Source organism: Temnothorax nylanderi, unplaced genomic scaffold (genome assembly GCF_030848795.1).
Source record: "Temnothorax nylanderi isolate EJ_2023f unplaced genomic scaffold, tnyl_v1.0 TNYL_tig0182_pilon, whole genome shotgun sequence".
Lineage (NCBI taxonomy): Eukaryota > Metazoa > Arthropoda > Insecta > Hymenoptera > Formicidae > Temnothorax > Temnothorax nylanderi.
In genome coordinates, this window is record NW_027249244.1 from 248,195 (window position 1) to 264,976 (window position 16,782).

Sequence of the window (16,782 nt, forward strand, 5' to 3'; positions counted from 1 at the left end):
AGGTGTAAATTCAAAAATTTTTGAACTATTACGCATAAAATTACAATCACTACCACCTTTAGAGAGACATTGCATTTTATCTGCAGATGAGATGAGCTTAAAAAGTCATTTATTTTATAATGTTTCCAAAGACAAAATTATTGGTTTTCAAAACACTGGTTATGAAAAATCTCCCATACCTGCAAAAAGTGCTTTAGTCATTATGGCACGAAGCATTGCTGGCAAATGGAAAATTCCTGTTTTTTATTGTTTTATTGAAACCGCATGCCCAAGTAAAATTTTAAAAGAGATTATTTTTGAAATAATAATAAAATTAAAAAGTAATGGCGCAAATGTACATGCTTTAGTAACAGATATGGGGTCTAATTTCATACAGTTTTCGCGCGAATTAGGAATTTCAACAACAAACTCTACTTTTGTTGTTGACGAAGAAAGAATATTATATATTTTTGATGTTTGTCATTTAGCTAAAGCAACGCGCAATAATTTAATGAAATATATTTTCGAGTTTTGTTCAAAAGTTGCTTCGTGGGCGCATATCGTTCAATTTTATGAAAAAGATAGCAAACAGTGGATAAGAGCTGCTCATAAATTATCGAAATGTCATATTGAACCAAATGGATTCCAAAAAATGAAAGTCAAATTTGCTGTGCAAGTATTTAGCAATCATGTAGCTGCGGGCATGTGTACCCAAATGTCATCTGGTTTTCTTCCATCTGAAGTAATTGGAACTATTGAGTTAATAGATCGTTTCGATAAGTTATTTGATATTTTAAATTCTTCTGCGATTGTTAGTCCGAAAGAATACGGAAGCGCTTACACTGGAAGTGAAAAACAAAAACAATTTTTAGAGGATATGCTTGAATTTATAAAAGCAATTGTAGTAATTGATAAAAATGGTTCGCCTGTTAAATCAGTAAAATGCTTTCAATGCTGGCAGATCACAATCAATAGTATAATGCAATTGTGGGATACATTAAAATGTCACAACTTTTCGCAACTTTTTACCCGCAGATTAAATCAAGATTGCGTAGAAAATTTTTTTGGTTCAGTTAGACAACAAGGTGGTAATTGCTTAAATCCAACACCTATACAATTTGTGCGCGCTTTCAAAAAACTTTTTAGCATAAAATTTATGAAACATACTGATGATACAACAAATTGTGCTCCAGATAATGATGAAATGTTAAATGAAATTGGAGCAGTTACAGAATCTATAGTATCAGAATTTACTCCATCTACGCCATGCAAAATTTTAAATATACCGAACCATGATTATTATACACTAGATCTGCCAGAAGAGAATGCATTTAAATATGTGTGTGGATTTTTAGTCAAAAAATGTTTAGAAATACATCCTTGCGATACATGTGCAATGTATTTAAAAGAAAATAAGACTGTTTTAGATGATACAACAATATATTGTTCTTTTCGAGCATATCAAAGTCAAGAAGATAATCAATATGGGAAATTGACTGTACCAAGTAATAGTTTTTGTGATTATGTACGTCAATTAGAAAAAATATTCGTAGAAAATTTTGAGAGTAATTGTTTCCAAAAAAATGTTGGCAGTTATTTGCTTGAGCTAACACAGAAAGTAATTTTTAAACCTCCATGTTCTGACTTTCCCATTTTATTTCTCATTAAATTGTTTTTGCGCATGCGAATTTATTTTACATTATCACAACATAATAAATCAAGCAAAAGTATAAGCAATAAAGTAAAGAAAAAAAATAGAAAACTTTTAAATATTTTACATCTCTAATTGTATTTTTATATACATATATAAGTGTGTCCTTTTCATTTCATCTATCACAGTCTTGTTTTTATATAATATGCGTGCAATGTATTAATATGATTTTTTCTTTGAATTGCAACAGTTTTATTAATAATGTAATTAAATTATTATATAATCAATTGCATGTTTTTTCACAGTGTGTTTTTGTTATGTTCTAATTGCATGTATAATTGATATACATATAGTTTGAACATTCTTTAATATTAATGTTTTTGTAATTTTTTTCTCTTTTTTTCTCTCTTTCCAATTTGTATTGAGGTGGATCAAGTAGCTGAGATACGAAAAGGAAAGAGAGTTAAAGAAAGAGAAAAAACGTTTTAATGTATAAGGTGCTGTATGCGTATATACATATGTGTTTAAGTACATTTTAAGGCGTTATTTTTTTAGCATGTAACTAAATAAGTATATATATATGTAAGGTGTGTTATGTAAGATGGGAGGTTTTAGTGGGTAGGGCCAGTTTCGGTGACGACGGGCTGGAGGAGTCCCACACTACCCCGGGCTTTCGCGGCGTCCCGGGATGTGCCTAAATGCATTTTCTCCTCCCTCCTTTAAAAAAGATTTTAAATAACGATATATTTATTGTTTGCCAAAACTAAAAATCGATTATTTATATATATAATGTATATGTTTAAGAAATTCTTTTCATTATAATATTAAAAAATGTTTATTAAAAATTGTTGTAATTTTGCATATATTAATTGTATTGTATAAAAGATCTTTTCTCTTTTTCTCTCCTGTGTAAAATTTAATATTTAATATTTAATATTTAATATTTAATATTTGTCCTATTATGCGCAGGCCCTAATATTAATAAGTACAAAATATAAAATTGGAAAAGAATAAAACTTAAATTTTTTTATTCCAAAAACCAAAAAGCTTTTAACGTGATAAATATATGTTTATTTTTTAATATACATTATTTTTAAGAATTTTTCTGAGAAAATTAGCCTTAGGTTCCTGAAATTATTGATACAGCCTGATACAGAGGGCGCTACTGTCACTTGCCCTAAGTCGCGCATGACCGTGGTCAGCTTGGCTTCACCAACATCAAAGGTGCCGACACAGAGTTGCGCTACTGTATATACTGTGACGCGGTTTCCTTTAATTGTTATTAATTTTTTATTAATAATTTATTCAGCAGCGACCGATAGCAAAGAACGATTCTCTTCAAATTTTTAGGGGATTACGTTTTTGTGATAACCAAACGATTCAGCAAGTATCTGCGACAAGACGCGGTTTTCTTTAATTGTTATTAATTTTTTATTAATAATTTATTCTGCAGCGACCGATAGCAAAGAACGATTCTCTCCAAATTTTTATGGAATTACGTTCTTGTGACAACAAAACGATTCAGCAAGTATTTGCGACAAGACGCGATTTCCCTTAATTGTTATTAATTTTTTATTAACAATTTATGCTCTAGTGGTCGTTCTCGATCTTTATTATCACAAGAACGTAATTCCCTAAAAATTTGGAGAGAATCGTTCTTTGCTATCGACCGCTAGAGAATAAATGGTTAATAAAAAATTAATAACAATTAAAGGAAACCGCGTCCCCTCGCAAATACTTGCTGAATTGTTTTGTTATCGCAAGAACGTGATTACCTAAAAATTTGGAGAGAATCGCTCTTTGCTATGTTCTACAGTTATTTATCGAATAATCTATAACAATTAAAACATATTTTTATATTAAACCGATGAAAAAAATTATTATTGAATAATGAGAATATATTGTTCTTGATATAACTATACAAATTTTTCATGTAAGCAAGTTATCTTTGTCTAACACTATGTAATCTCATTTGAACATTTAATATTTCAAAAATAAAGATAGTTTTAATACAAGAATGTTCTTTCTTCAGTGTGCATAAGAAGGTATTTTATTTAAAAATTTGTTTCATATCTATATGTAAATAATTATTTATTAATTTCTTACAATGTATTTATTTTACAGGATATGTTCTACATGTCCACCATTGTTCTCCAAACACAATGCGACTCTCCGCATAAAATTTTGTCGCACTCTACTTAATGTGACAGGTGTAATATCGCGACTTGCTACCCGTATTCTTGCAATTAACTCGTTGCGATTCATGGGTAATGTTTTATATACCTGATCGCGTATAAAACCCCATGCAAAAAAGTCCAAAGGCGTGAGATCAGGTGATCGCGGTGGCCACTCGTGCAGATCACTGTGAATGCCTATCCACCTGTTTGTAAATCGACGATTCAAAATCGTACGGGCGAGAACGGAAGTATGGGCTGGATGGCCGTCTTGTTGGAAGATGATGTTTGGGCGGATGTGTAATGAAATATCTTCCAACAAACCGGGCAGTGTTTTCTCCAGAAACTCGGAATATACTTCTGCCGTGACATTTATATGTTCAGGAAAAAAGTACGGTCCGATAATCGTATCGTCCACAACCCCCATCCAAACGTTGGTTGACGTGAAATCTTCCCTGGGCGTGCGTTTCTTTTATGCAGTGGGGGTTCTCTTCCGCGTAATGGTCTCTCTCTCTCTCTCTCTCTCTCTCTCTCTCTCTCTCTCTCTCTCTCTCTCTCTCTCTCTCTCTCTCTCTCTCTCTCTCTCTCTCTCTCTCTCTCTCTCTCTCTCTCTCTCTCTCTCTCTCTCTCTCTCTCTCTCTCTCTCTCTCTCTCTCTCTCTCTCTCTCTCTCTCTCTCTCTCTCCTCTAACCCTCAATCGTGTCGTGTGTGTGTGTGTTCCCGCGGCCAACCTCTATCCCTCTTCTTCTTCTCCCTTACTTACTTTATTCTCTCCTTGACTCCACTCACTCCTACTTTCCCTCTCTTCTGCTTTCTTCCTCGCCTTCCTTGACTTCTCTTTTCCGCTTTTCTACCTTTCCGCTTTTCCGCTTCTCCTTTACCGATCAGCTCTTCATTGCCTTGCGACCACTAGCTTCCACATGCTATTGCCTAGCGCGCACCTCCTCGATCGAACCATCGTCTCGATCCATCGATTTCTCGATTTCTCCCGCTCCTCTCCCATTGGCTGCCGTGCAGTTCTCTTGCGCGCTCGCCTTAATCCAAACGCCTCTCACGCCAACTCCTCCGTCGCCGGTATCTACTCTCTCCTCCTTACCGACCTGCTCTGCCCGCAGCACACTCTTGCGCGCCACGTCCTACCGCCCCGCAGTGGTGCCAACATGCTCTTTCGGAGCAGTCGCCTCCCCGCGCCGGCTCGGACCGATACCTCCATAGCGCCTTTTTCTCGTCGACAGCCAACCAGCGGACTCCACGTCTCCACTTCTGCCCGCCAGGCCCTGCTCCAGCTCCAGCTAACACTCCCCTTCCACCGCCTCTCACCTCTTCCATCCCCGGCGACCTCCTTCCAGTTCCTCACCGTCATCCTAACCTCACTTTCAACTCTTCTCTTCTCCCTCGGTTTCTGGCCACATCACCTCGAATCTTTCCTCACCTCCAATGCCTCTTCTTCCTCTCAACCTCCTTCGTAACCTTCTTTATTCCTGCGCCTCCACCCTTTCACACAATTCTGTCTTCGACCCAATTTCTACCTCCTCGAGCTTTCCACCTGTTCCCCCGCCGAGGGCTAACGGAGGACCGCTATGTTTTACAGTTATTTATCGAATATCTATAACAATTAAAACATATTTTTATATCAAACCGATGAAAAAACAGTTTAAATATTAACAGTCAAAAAATTATTTATATAGATATATTTAATCTTCATTAATTAATTATATCTAAGAAAAGCTCAGCGGCCGATAATAATTAACCTACAATACATATGTAATCTCATTTAAATACTTAACATTTCAAAAATAAAGATATTTTTAATACAAGAGTGTTCGCGCTTAACATTTTTATCAATATTTTTTCACAATTAAGAGAGAAAAGCGCGCGACCTACTCGATAAGTCGGTAATGTCAGTAATGTTAAAGTCGGTAATGTCGGTAATGTTAAAGTATTCAGCAAATCCGCAGCAGGTCTCCAAGGTAAAGAGCCTCTAGTCGATAGACTAATGTAGGTAAGGGAAGTCGGCAAATTGGATCCGTAACTTCGGAATAAGGATTGGCTCTGAGGAGCGGGGCGTGTCGGGCTTGGTCGGGAAGCGGGTTTGGCTGACGTGCCGGGCCTGGGCGAGGTGAACCGATCGGCGTTCTCGCGCCGGTCCCGGGGATCCGAGCTCGGTCCCGTGCCTTGGCCTCCCGCGGATCTTCCTTGCTGCGAGGCTTCCGTGGCGGCGCGAGCCGTCGTGGTCGTCCTCTTCGGCCGCCATTCAACGCTCAGCTCAGAACTGGCAGCGAAGGACAGTTGACGTAGCCCTACGTCAACTGTCCTTCGCTGAATACTTGAACGTGAAATAGTGACAATTGACGTAGCCTTACGTCAACTGTCCTTTGTTGAATACTTTAACGTGAACTAGTGACAGTAGACGTAGTTCTACGTTGTTGGTTGCGACACAGTTGTTACTGTGCCCGTTTGATTTTTTAAAGTAAGTTTTGTATACGTATTGGTAAGAGCAATCCACTCCACGCGTGCTCAACTCTGTATCTAACTTTTTAACTTGCCTAACTTATCTTTCAAAAGTAACAATTAAAATCCATTTGTGAGGTTAAAAAAACCTTCTATGACTCACGCGGATCGCCTGACTATTTGTTACTTTACATTGATTTATTGTTTTACGATATGTTAGGCTATAATACATCTAACAGTCAGTAAGGTAAAATTTCTTTTTTATTTTATTTATTTAACCTACTAAAATATATTTAAATCAGTTCTGTTACCGCATTTTGATGTCATACTTTTGCTCTCTCTTCAGATGTTTCAAATTTAATTATTTAATTAATTATTTGAAATTTTTTGTATAGTATATTTTATTTAGCATTCTTTACATAAAAAATATATAAAATTTCTATTCTTATGTTTGCTTTCATTTTATGACTTTCTCTTTTCTCTGTTTTCTTTCATTTTTATACACTAATCCATAAATTAAATATCATAAAATATCTATAATATTATATAGTAATTTTTCTATAATATAAACTTAAGAATTTAATAGTAATCACAGAAAGGAATAAAAAAAGGATAAACTTACGAAAACCACCCACACCCAATTTTGATAAAATTTTACAGGTATGCAGTACCCACTACATGTAATATAAACCCACAGTGTTGAGTTCCAGAAATTTTTAGTTTCCAAAAAAAAAAAGAAATTTAATTATTCGACAAAATTAACGTCTTGTATGTTTTTGTAACAAAAAAATTATATCACTCTATGGATTAAAAATGACATTAGAAAGAAGATGACCAACTCATACAGCATAAAATATTCCATGAATGTTCTATAAATATTCCTTAAAATATTCATGAATTTTCTATGAATGATCTATAAATGTGCAAAGAACGTGTAATAATGTCCCGCTTTGAATGTTCTTAGAAATTTCTGTAAATATTCTCGAATAATCTACAAATGTTTTATAAATATTTCCGCATAATCCATAATTTTTTAATATATGCAAAATATATTTATGGAACATTTATAGATTATTTTAGGAACATTAAAAATGGGGTATCGCATATTCTGTATACATTTATAAAACAATTATAGGATATTTGTGAATATTTGTGAATTTATTAAAACAATCTTAGAATACAGACATTTTTCTTAATATATTTGGGAATATAGGTACATCTTGATATTTGAAAAATATACATATCTTGCGAATGTCATACTCTTGCTTCGCCAGAGACCTGCTTATATTAGCCCTCAACTGAAATTTACTTACGAGTTAGTCTTACCATCATGCGCCGCCTAGCGGCGTCGTTCCAAACTAGCACGGAAAGATGCGCTACTATGCATTTTTTAATTAAAAATATTTCATAATATTTCAAAAATATTTAAAAAAAGATTATGGAACCAATAATAAATTTAAAATATTTTTAAATATTTTGGAACAAGATTATAAAACAATAAATATGTAGATTTAAATTAATATTTCAAAAATATATTTCAAATATTTAAGAAAATATTGTCTGGGTGATAAAAAAGAACATTTTTATAAATATTTTTAAAAGATTCTTAAAATATTCTTAAAAATGTTATCACAAAAGGTTTTTTAACTTTTTTAAAATATTCATAAAACCATTTTAAAATATTTCTTGTAATATTTTTATAGAAATATTCAGAAATATTTTTTAAAAACATTTTGTGCTGTATGGGTAGGTCCGAAGTTAGAGGGGAGACTGTGGCAAATCGCTTACAGTAATCACGACGATTAACGTAGATACTAAATTTTTATCAAATTTTACGGGAGACCAGTGGCAACTTTCTACCTGTATAGATACATACCTGCTTGTGCAGATATACTCCATTGAAATAATTATATTTATTCCAAAACATTTTTATTAATGTTGATTTCTACGGTTGACAGATACTTATCATATTTGTTTTCTTATTATCTCGATCGTTATGGAGGTTCTAGGGTTGAATATGCGCAAAACGTTTGCAGAATATTTATAAAATATTTCTGAAATATGCATAACATATTGTAGATACTTCAAGAAAATCACGAAATATTCTATAAATATTGCAGAAAAATTTCTAAAAAGTTTTTATTAATGTTTTCCAAAATATTTATATAATGTTCTAAAATATTCTTTAAATATTCCTAGAATAGTTAGAATGTTTTCAATATTTTTCCTAAAATGTTTATAGATTATTTTAAAAATATCCTACTAATATGTAAAAAATATTCTATTAATATTCTGATTATTTCATGTTCATCGCAATGTTTACAGATTATTATCGAAATATTTATAGCAATTCTAGAAAAGTTTCTTAGAATATTCATAGCACATGCTATAAATGTTTAAGAATATTAACAAAATGTTCTGTAAATATTCCAAATATTCTATATTTGTCAAAATATTTATAGAACATTCTGTTGTGAGCGCACAACGTAGTTAAGACTAATTAATGCACTTGGCAACACCAAGTGCCTCCGATACGAAATCCGACCCTAGCGACGGACATAAAATCCACATCCGCCGAAAAGACTGACGATTGCATCGGGCGACCGATCATCCGATGCAACTCGACACGACCAGAAACGCTGACCGCGTAGGGTTAGCGCTAACGCGGGAGCCCCCGAGTTAGCGACAGACGCGGACAAATACCGCCGAATCCGACGATCGGCGGGCAGTCGTCAGTTAACAACGAAACGGTAACGTGCGTCTAAAATATAAAAGCGTTTCAACTTCGCGAGTATCGGAACTAGAATAAAGGGAACTAATGTAAAGTGTAAAAGGGAAATATATTTGGCTCAATTATTGTACACATTGTGACGTGCTTTACTCTCCGACCCGGAATTCCCGAATCCTGTGCCGGCCCTGAGAACAACTCCCGGTTACGGCACAACAATTGGTGGCAGCGGTGGGATTCTGGCAATCGGAGAACATCCCCGTCGCGTGTGTTCCCGCCACGAGTATTCGCCTGAAAGAAAAGAGCGAAACAGTGAAAGTGGTGAAATCAACCCTGACGGAAGCACCCGGTAGCAGCCCGCTCGAGAGGAAGGAAGCACCCGGTAGCAGTCCGAGCCAGAGGAAGGAAGCACCCGGTAGCGGCCCGTTCCAGAAGAAGGAAACACCCAGTAGCGGCTAGCAACGACACCGGAGAAGGCGTTGACTTACCACAACGGTGACTCGTCGGTCCAGCAGCCGAGCCACGCAGCGACGGTCAACAACCAGTGCAGTAACGAGCAACATGCGACTACTAATGTAAGTCGAGAAAACAATTGTAATGCGTTTAGGTGTAGAGCGTGATAAAGCGATAAATGCCAGAAGGCGAAATTACCCCGTTCCGCCCCGTTCGAAACGCGTCGTTCCTCCACAGTGAACCAGCACTGCGCGCGATAGAATCTAGCTCGCGACGTCCCGTGCGCGTCAATAGACATACCGATAGCGAAACATTAGACCGCGTGCGACGGAATTTAGACTCGCAATTTTCGGACGATAGCACACCGGTGCTAGAACTGCACCCGAACGTCATTATAGAGCGGGAATTTCCGTTCGACGAAATAGACGCAAGTTTAGCGCGTGAAAATAACAATAATAATTGCGGTAACGGCGACGATAGACTGACCCCGACACAAGCAGACGCACACTCCGACGTCGCAAGCAGTACGATTAGCAGAATCTCTCAACGAGGAGAATTCTCCCTGACCTCGTACGACAGCGAAATATTCGATCCGACGGAAGAGGATTATACCCCCCGGGCCAACACTATGAGCCAGCAAGGAAGAGCGGTTCCGGTTAATACGCCCCGCGACGAAACTCGAGACATGCCGGTGATACCAGAGCAGATCGACGCGGAAATAACGCGACTCTCGGTAAACGGGCGACCGTCCGAAATTGACCAACGCCGAGCCCCTGAGCCGGCGCGAGCAGGTCCAGGAGCACAGGACTCCGTGCTAGACGACATCCTGAACATGATGCGCGACATGCAGGATCGCATGAACCGTGCAGAGGCCGCGGAATTCGATCGTTCTGTAGAACTCCTTCGCGCAATGCGCGATATGCAGGACCGCGTAAGCAGGCTAGAAGCCGCAAATTACAATCGCCCCGACGAAATAGGTCGCCGCGTACGCAGCCAAAATCCTCTCGACATAACTTACGGACGAACGGTGGAAGACGTCAGAAACCAACACGATCTCGTAAATACGTACCTTAAATTAAAGGAAGCTCGCGATATGATTCCGGAAATCGACGGAACTTCGCGTAGTCAGGTACAAAAATTCTTAAACGCAAGCTCCTATGCGATGAACGAAATTAACCCCGCTGAGGAGAAATCATTATTAAAAGCTATACGTTGCACGAAATTAACGGGGAAGGCAATGTATGATTTCCAAACGCGAGACATACACTCTTTCACTCAATTGAAGCAGGAAATAGAAATGTGCTATTTGGCAAAGCGAAGCACCACGCACATTCAGAGAGAATTTAATATGCTCCGGCAAAAGCCAGGCGAAAGCGCGAGAGAATACGGACTCCGCGTAGACAAATTATCAATGGAGCTATATCAATCAATGATCGAAGGCCGTGAACAGTCTTCAAAACAAAGAAAAGCGATATTAGATACGATACAGGAGCTAGCGCTAGAAAATTTCCAGCTAGGACTCCGAGATGACATTCAAACTATCGTGAGATCACGAAATTACGCTAATCTCACAGCAGCCATTTTAGGCGCCACGTCCGAGGAGAAGTTGAAAGGACCGCCTCAGCGCTCAACATATAATATTGACCGAAACAAAAACGGTCAGGAGCAAACCCGACAAGCTCAAAGCGTTGGAGTTGAATGCGATAAATGCGGAAAGCTAGGCAATAGCGGACAAGAATGCCGCATTAGCCGATACGCCAATAGATATTCTCTCCCGAGAGCAGAAAAACCCAGCGGAATAAATACCGTTGAGAAATATTGCTTCCACTGCAAGAAAGAGGGGCACAAACGGGAAGATTGTTGGCAGCTGAACGGCCGACCCGAAAAGGAAAGAACACGCCAATCTAAAACTGATGGAAATAAAAAACCACAGGTATATACCACAGCGAAAGCGTTTAAGCATACGTCAGACAAGGACGATGAAATATCGAATAGCAGCAGCAGCGGCAGCAGCAGTAGCAGTGAAGAGGAAAAGAAACCGAGAAAGCATAAGGCGCGAGACGTGAGCGAGTATCAAGTTACTCAAGTGACAAGCAAGACTAGTAAAAATTATAATCTAGATCTCGTGACACTCCCGATGCAGGAAACCAATACGGGAAAAATGAATTTTTTGCTCGATTCCGGAGCTATCTCTGCTGACAGACACACACACACACACGCACACACACACACACACACATACACGCACACACACACACACACACACACACACACACACACACAAGGGATCAAACACCCGTCACGTCCACGCCGTTGATAGCGCTAAGAACGGGTAGCGCGAGTCAAGAGCCATATTATACTCGATCTGGCCGTATCAGTAACTTGGCCATATTAGCTGCACGAATGTTGCGTAGCTATTGCTTATCCTGACAGTCTTCACACATCCTCTGAACAAGTCCCGTCTCAATGCGGAACAAGTTCCGTCTCAATGAGTGCCGTCGATGCGTGCGTAGATAACCCATGTAAGCTAGATCTGTTGGCCATATTCCCAACTTTTGACCTCTCGTATCTTGAAAACTGACCATTTTCGGACTTCGCGCCCATTGAAACTTTTGATCAGCATCACATAAACTACCGATTCCCAAAGTTTTAGCCAATTCGACAGAACGGCTTTTTCACGTGGTTTTGTGCGGGGTTCTTTAAGTGTTGACACTTAACTTTGATGACAAACACTAAACTTACGCCCAAATTTGAGTGTTAACTCTTAAATTTGGGCGTAAGTTTAGTGTTAACACTCAAATTTGGGTGTTAACCATCAAAGTTGAGTGTACTTTTTCATAAGGGAATTGGCGGGGTGCCGTGAAATCACCGGGTTTCGTCGTGAGCGGGGGATGCGGGAAATTTCGGGATTCGCGTGGCAAGTCGCGGAATCGTCCGCGATTCGGGTCATCTTGCGTTGGTGTGAGGCGAGGACGATCGTCTGCCGATGGTTTGGCAGGGCGAGGCCAACCGCCGAAAGTTGGGTAACGAGAGGCGAGGACGATCGTCTGCCAAGGGTTCGGCAGAGCGAGGCCAACCGCCGAGAGTTGGGTAACAAGAGGCGAGGACGATCGTCTGCCGATGGTTCGGCCTGGCGAGGCCAACCGCCGAGAGTTGGGTAACGTTCGGATCGTGAGTACAAGCCGTTGCGTGTTGTTCGGATTCGTGCGTATGCGTGAGTACTAGTCGTTGCGTGTTATTCGGATTCGTGCGTAGGCGTGAGTACCAGTCGTTGCGTGAGATTCGGATTCGTGAGTATGCGTGAGTGTAAGTCGTTGCGTGAGATTTTCGTGAGTATGCGTGAGAATAAGTCGTTGCGTGTTATTCGATATCTGAGTGTTTCGTGACTCGTGTTTGCGCGAAAGGCGGTTCGCCGCACTGACATTCGTCCTTACATCTTTTCTGATATCTGCCTTATTTCTGACTTCAAACATATTATTCTGTTTCCGATTCTGACTCCAAAATATGTTATTCTATCTCGGACTACATTTCTGTCTCTGATTTCAACTATGTTATCCTATCTCTGATTACATTTCTTTCTCTGATTTCAAATATATATTATTCTATTTTGTTAATTGTGTATGATTAATTGTGTTACGTCTCCTCTCCAAAATTTCCACGTAAAAGGAAACTACGCCCTTAGGTATTACGTTAGGTATTGGTGCTAAGGTATTGTACGGTGGCGCGAATAGTCGCGCCTGGCGCCCATTTTATTACGTTTATCTGGCAATTATCTGCGGGCATCCGCCCGCGTTACCTTGACGTCTCTCAACCTAACTTCGCGTTTTGTTAATCCACGACTGCCCTTCTCCGGATAGCGAGACCGTAGGAAATAGCGTCGCAATATATATATATATATATATATATATATATATATATATATAAACATTTATAATATTTAGTTTATTATGTTAACTGTAAGTTTATTCATTAATTAAGTTTATTCGTTAACTAAGTTGATTTACTGCTATATGATTTTAAGTTACCTGTCATATAAATTTAAGAACAAAGCTTAAATCTGATTAAAGAACCTTATGCAATATATTTCTGTCTTTATTTTGTCTCTTTTTCAATGTAATTTAGTTTTAATTTTATTTTAATTTTGCATTTATATTACTGTAAAGGGAATTATTTACTTTGACATCAAACAGACATCAAAATGACATCAAAATGACAGTCATAATCACAATCAAGGTATGGGACGTTTTGCAGTCATGATGCCATCATTTTGATCACTCCTTTTGACATCATACCTCTCGTCAATTTGATGGCAATTTGACATCACTTTGACTAGGTTGTTTTCACTGGGTACTTCCTCATTAAATTATAAGAATAAAAAGAAAATTCATACGTCAACAAACTTTCGATTAAAATGTCTTAGAAACTAAAGCCGCAATAAAAAATCTAACGATATTTTTTAAATATAATGTCGATACAAGCTTTCGATTGCGACCAATCCGAATAAGATTGGTGCAGCCAATCCCGAGATATATAAGAATCAATGCAAACAAAAAAATCAAATATTTTTTAAACCAATAAGAGAATTGTGCTCAATTTTCACAAATATTTAGACGTAATAATAGAACAATCTATGAAATTTTTAGATTTTTGGTGATACTTTGAGATGTGTCACATACATCCTTAACGACCCTTACGAAAAAGTAGTACTAGCAATCAGTACTCAGTACTGAGTGATTAGTACTCGTACTATTGAGAGTATTAGTATGTTAATACTCATGAATACTGCAGAATGGTCAGTACTGTGTCTGTCAGTGCTTACAGTACTGGCAGTACTACAAGCAATAATACTCATTAGTACTTCAAAGTATTGAAGTGGTCAGTACTTTATCAGATTAATATACGGAGTACTATCATGATAGTACTGCCAGTACTGTAAGAAACTAATAGGCACAGTACTGACCATTCTGCAATATTCATGAGTATTAACATACTAATACTGTCAATACTACGAGTACTGATCACTCAGTACTGAGTACTGATTGCTAGTACTACTTTTTCGTAACGTATCTTGGAAATACTAAATTAATAAAATACTAAATTAACACACTAAACTATCAATATGACGTTATTTTGATATCATCTTGACTTTTTGTTCTACTTGGATAGTACTGCGTAAGTAGGGGAGAGTGGGCTCCCTTGAGCCACGGGGTCCAATGTGACAGTGCGAGTTTTCTGTATTAACGTTCTGCAAAATAGTGACGGTGGGTATGAAAACTTTCGTTTTCAAAACATATAACTTCCATCAAAAAATTATGCCGAAATAAGTATAGGGGAGACCGGGGCTAAGCCGACACTATTTTTTCAAAGGCAATTTTTAATATTTAATTAAAATTTTTAGGCAAATTCAATGGTACATATTTAAAGAGTGTTTCTTCAGGTACAAAATTGATTCAGGAAGTTTTGCTGTACGTCGCTTTGTTTTGCCGCCAGGAAAAGAAAAGTGACGCGAAGACAAATTTTCGAATTGAAAAATGCCGGGGCAAACTCGACACCCCGCCGGGGCAAACTCAACACTTTGTCTGATCGACACAATTTGATCTGGAACTTATTTTTTACTGTCTGAAAATGAAAATACATTGTTTATTGTGTATTTAAAAAGTTCAAAAATTTGGAATAAAGTAGCTAGAACAATCATTTGAAATAATAAGAACAAAAATTGTTGAACTTTCAATTATCTTCATCTAAACTCATGTCTGAAAAACAATTAATGCAGGTAAACTCGCGATCGGACGTGCGCATACATTTGTCATGAGCCATACGGCTGCATGACAAGCATTGTTAGTTACTGGGAGCCGACGAAACGGCGTGGTGTTGACTTTGCCCCGGACGTCGTTTTTCACTTTTGTCACTTCAAAAACATGAAAATTTTGAAAATATGCAAAAACGATTATCGGATTCATATAGAGCATCAAATTTCCCATCAAAATCACTTACCGGTAGATTCGCAAGAGTAAAGCTCGATGAAAGAGTAGACATTTTCGAGAGATCAGAAAAATTACTTTTCACTATCAAAAACGCTTATGTCGCGTTAAAAATTACACTATAACTCAGAATGTTACCAAATTCCGTTGATAATACTGGCACATAAAGACGCATTTACAGTAGGAAAGGCAAGTTTCTACGATAGATTTAAATTGGCAAAAAGCCTAGTGTCAAGTTTGCCCCGTTGTCGGCTTAGCCCCGGTCTCCCCTATATACTTTAGTTAAAGGCAGATATGTAATTGGAGCCTTGCAAAGTAAATTTTTACTTGTCATAACTTTTTGATATGTATGGATTTCTAGGGATTCTACAGTTTAAAAAAAATTCATAAGACGTTCGTCGGGATCTAGGTTCAATACCAACGTGCGCACAAAAACGTTTAATTATTCTGTATCTGAAATATTTACGATAAATAATATCGATGTTCAGTGGGGTCCAATGTAACTGTAGCGTCTTAAGCGGAAAGGATGGAAGGAAAATAGCACACGACGTATTTAATATCACACTTTTTAATCGACTTGACTCTTCAATGTTACAAGAAGGAATCTTTTTTATCAAAGACAACGGAATGTCTCTTTATATGAAGCTGCGCTTCTAGCGTTCGATTATTATTGGCTGGAGGCCTTAAGTCCGCTTTGCAAGAGCGCGACCGTAGTAGGCTTAAGGCCATATTACTCCCCTCCGAGCAACTTTGCTTGAGTTGCGAAAGTGACCTTCTTCTTCGCTGGAGGATAGGTCCTTACAGGTTGCTGTGGTGGAGTAGACTCTTGTTGCGCATCATGTTCGGCAGGAATCAGCTCTTGAAATGCTGGCTTTAACCTTTCTGTGGATACTGTAACTTTCTCTCCTTTTATGTTAAGCTTAAAAACTCGATCTGATATTCTCTCTACTATCTCGTATGGACCCTCGTACGGACAGTCTAAAGGTTTCTTTACAGCATCTACTCGGATGAAAACATGTGTACAAGTAAAAAGGTCTTTGTGAACGAATACTTTGGGTCTGATGTGGTGCGCTGGTGGTGAAGGACGTATCTTACGCATGAACTCACGTAAGTTCTCGATAAATATCTGCGGATCTTCCGGTGGGTCCTCGTTGCTGAAGAATTCTCCTGGTAAACGGATGGGCGTTCCATATACGAGTTCTGCTGCGCTGGTTTTGATATCCTCTTTTACGCTGGCTCGTAGCCCCAAGAGAACTGTAGGAAGTGTGTCTACCCATTCTGAGTCTGCATGACAACGGATAGCTGCTTTAAGAGAACGGTGAAATCGCTCTATCATACCGTTGGACGAAGGATGGTATGCCGTAG

General features: G+C 38.2%; 1 protein-coding gene across 1 annotated transcript; it reads right to left on the reverse strand.

Annotated features, from left to right (window-relative positions):
• Positions 1 to 3,704: 3,704 nt before the first annotated feature.
• On the reverse strand, positions 3,705 to 6,571 carry LOC139778412 (uncharacterized). The gene is given in 4 exon segments (XM_071716327.1): positions 3,705 to 4,240; positions 4,242 to 4,394; positions 5,689 to 6,130; positions 6,567 to 6,571. Coding segments are annotated over 4 exon segments (1,092 nt in total). The 3' UTR covers positions 3,705 to 3,748.
• Between the last annotated feature and the right edge of the window lie 10,211 nt (positions 6,572 to 16,782).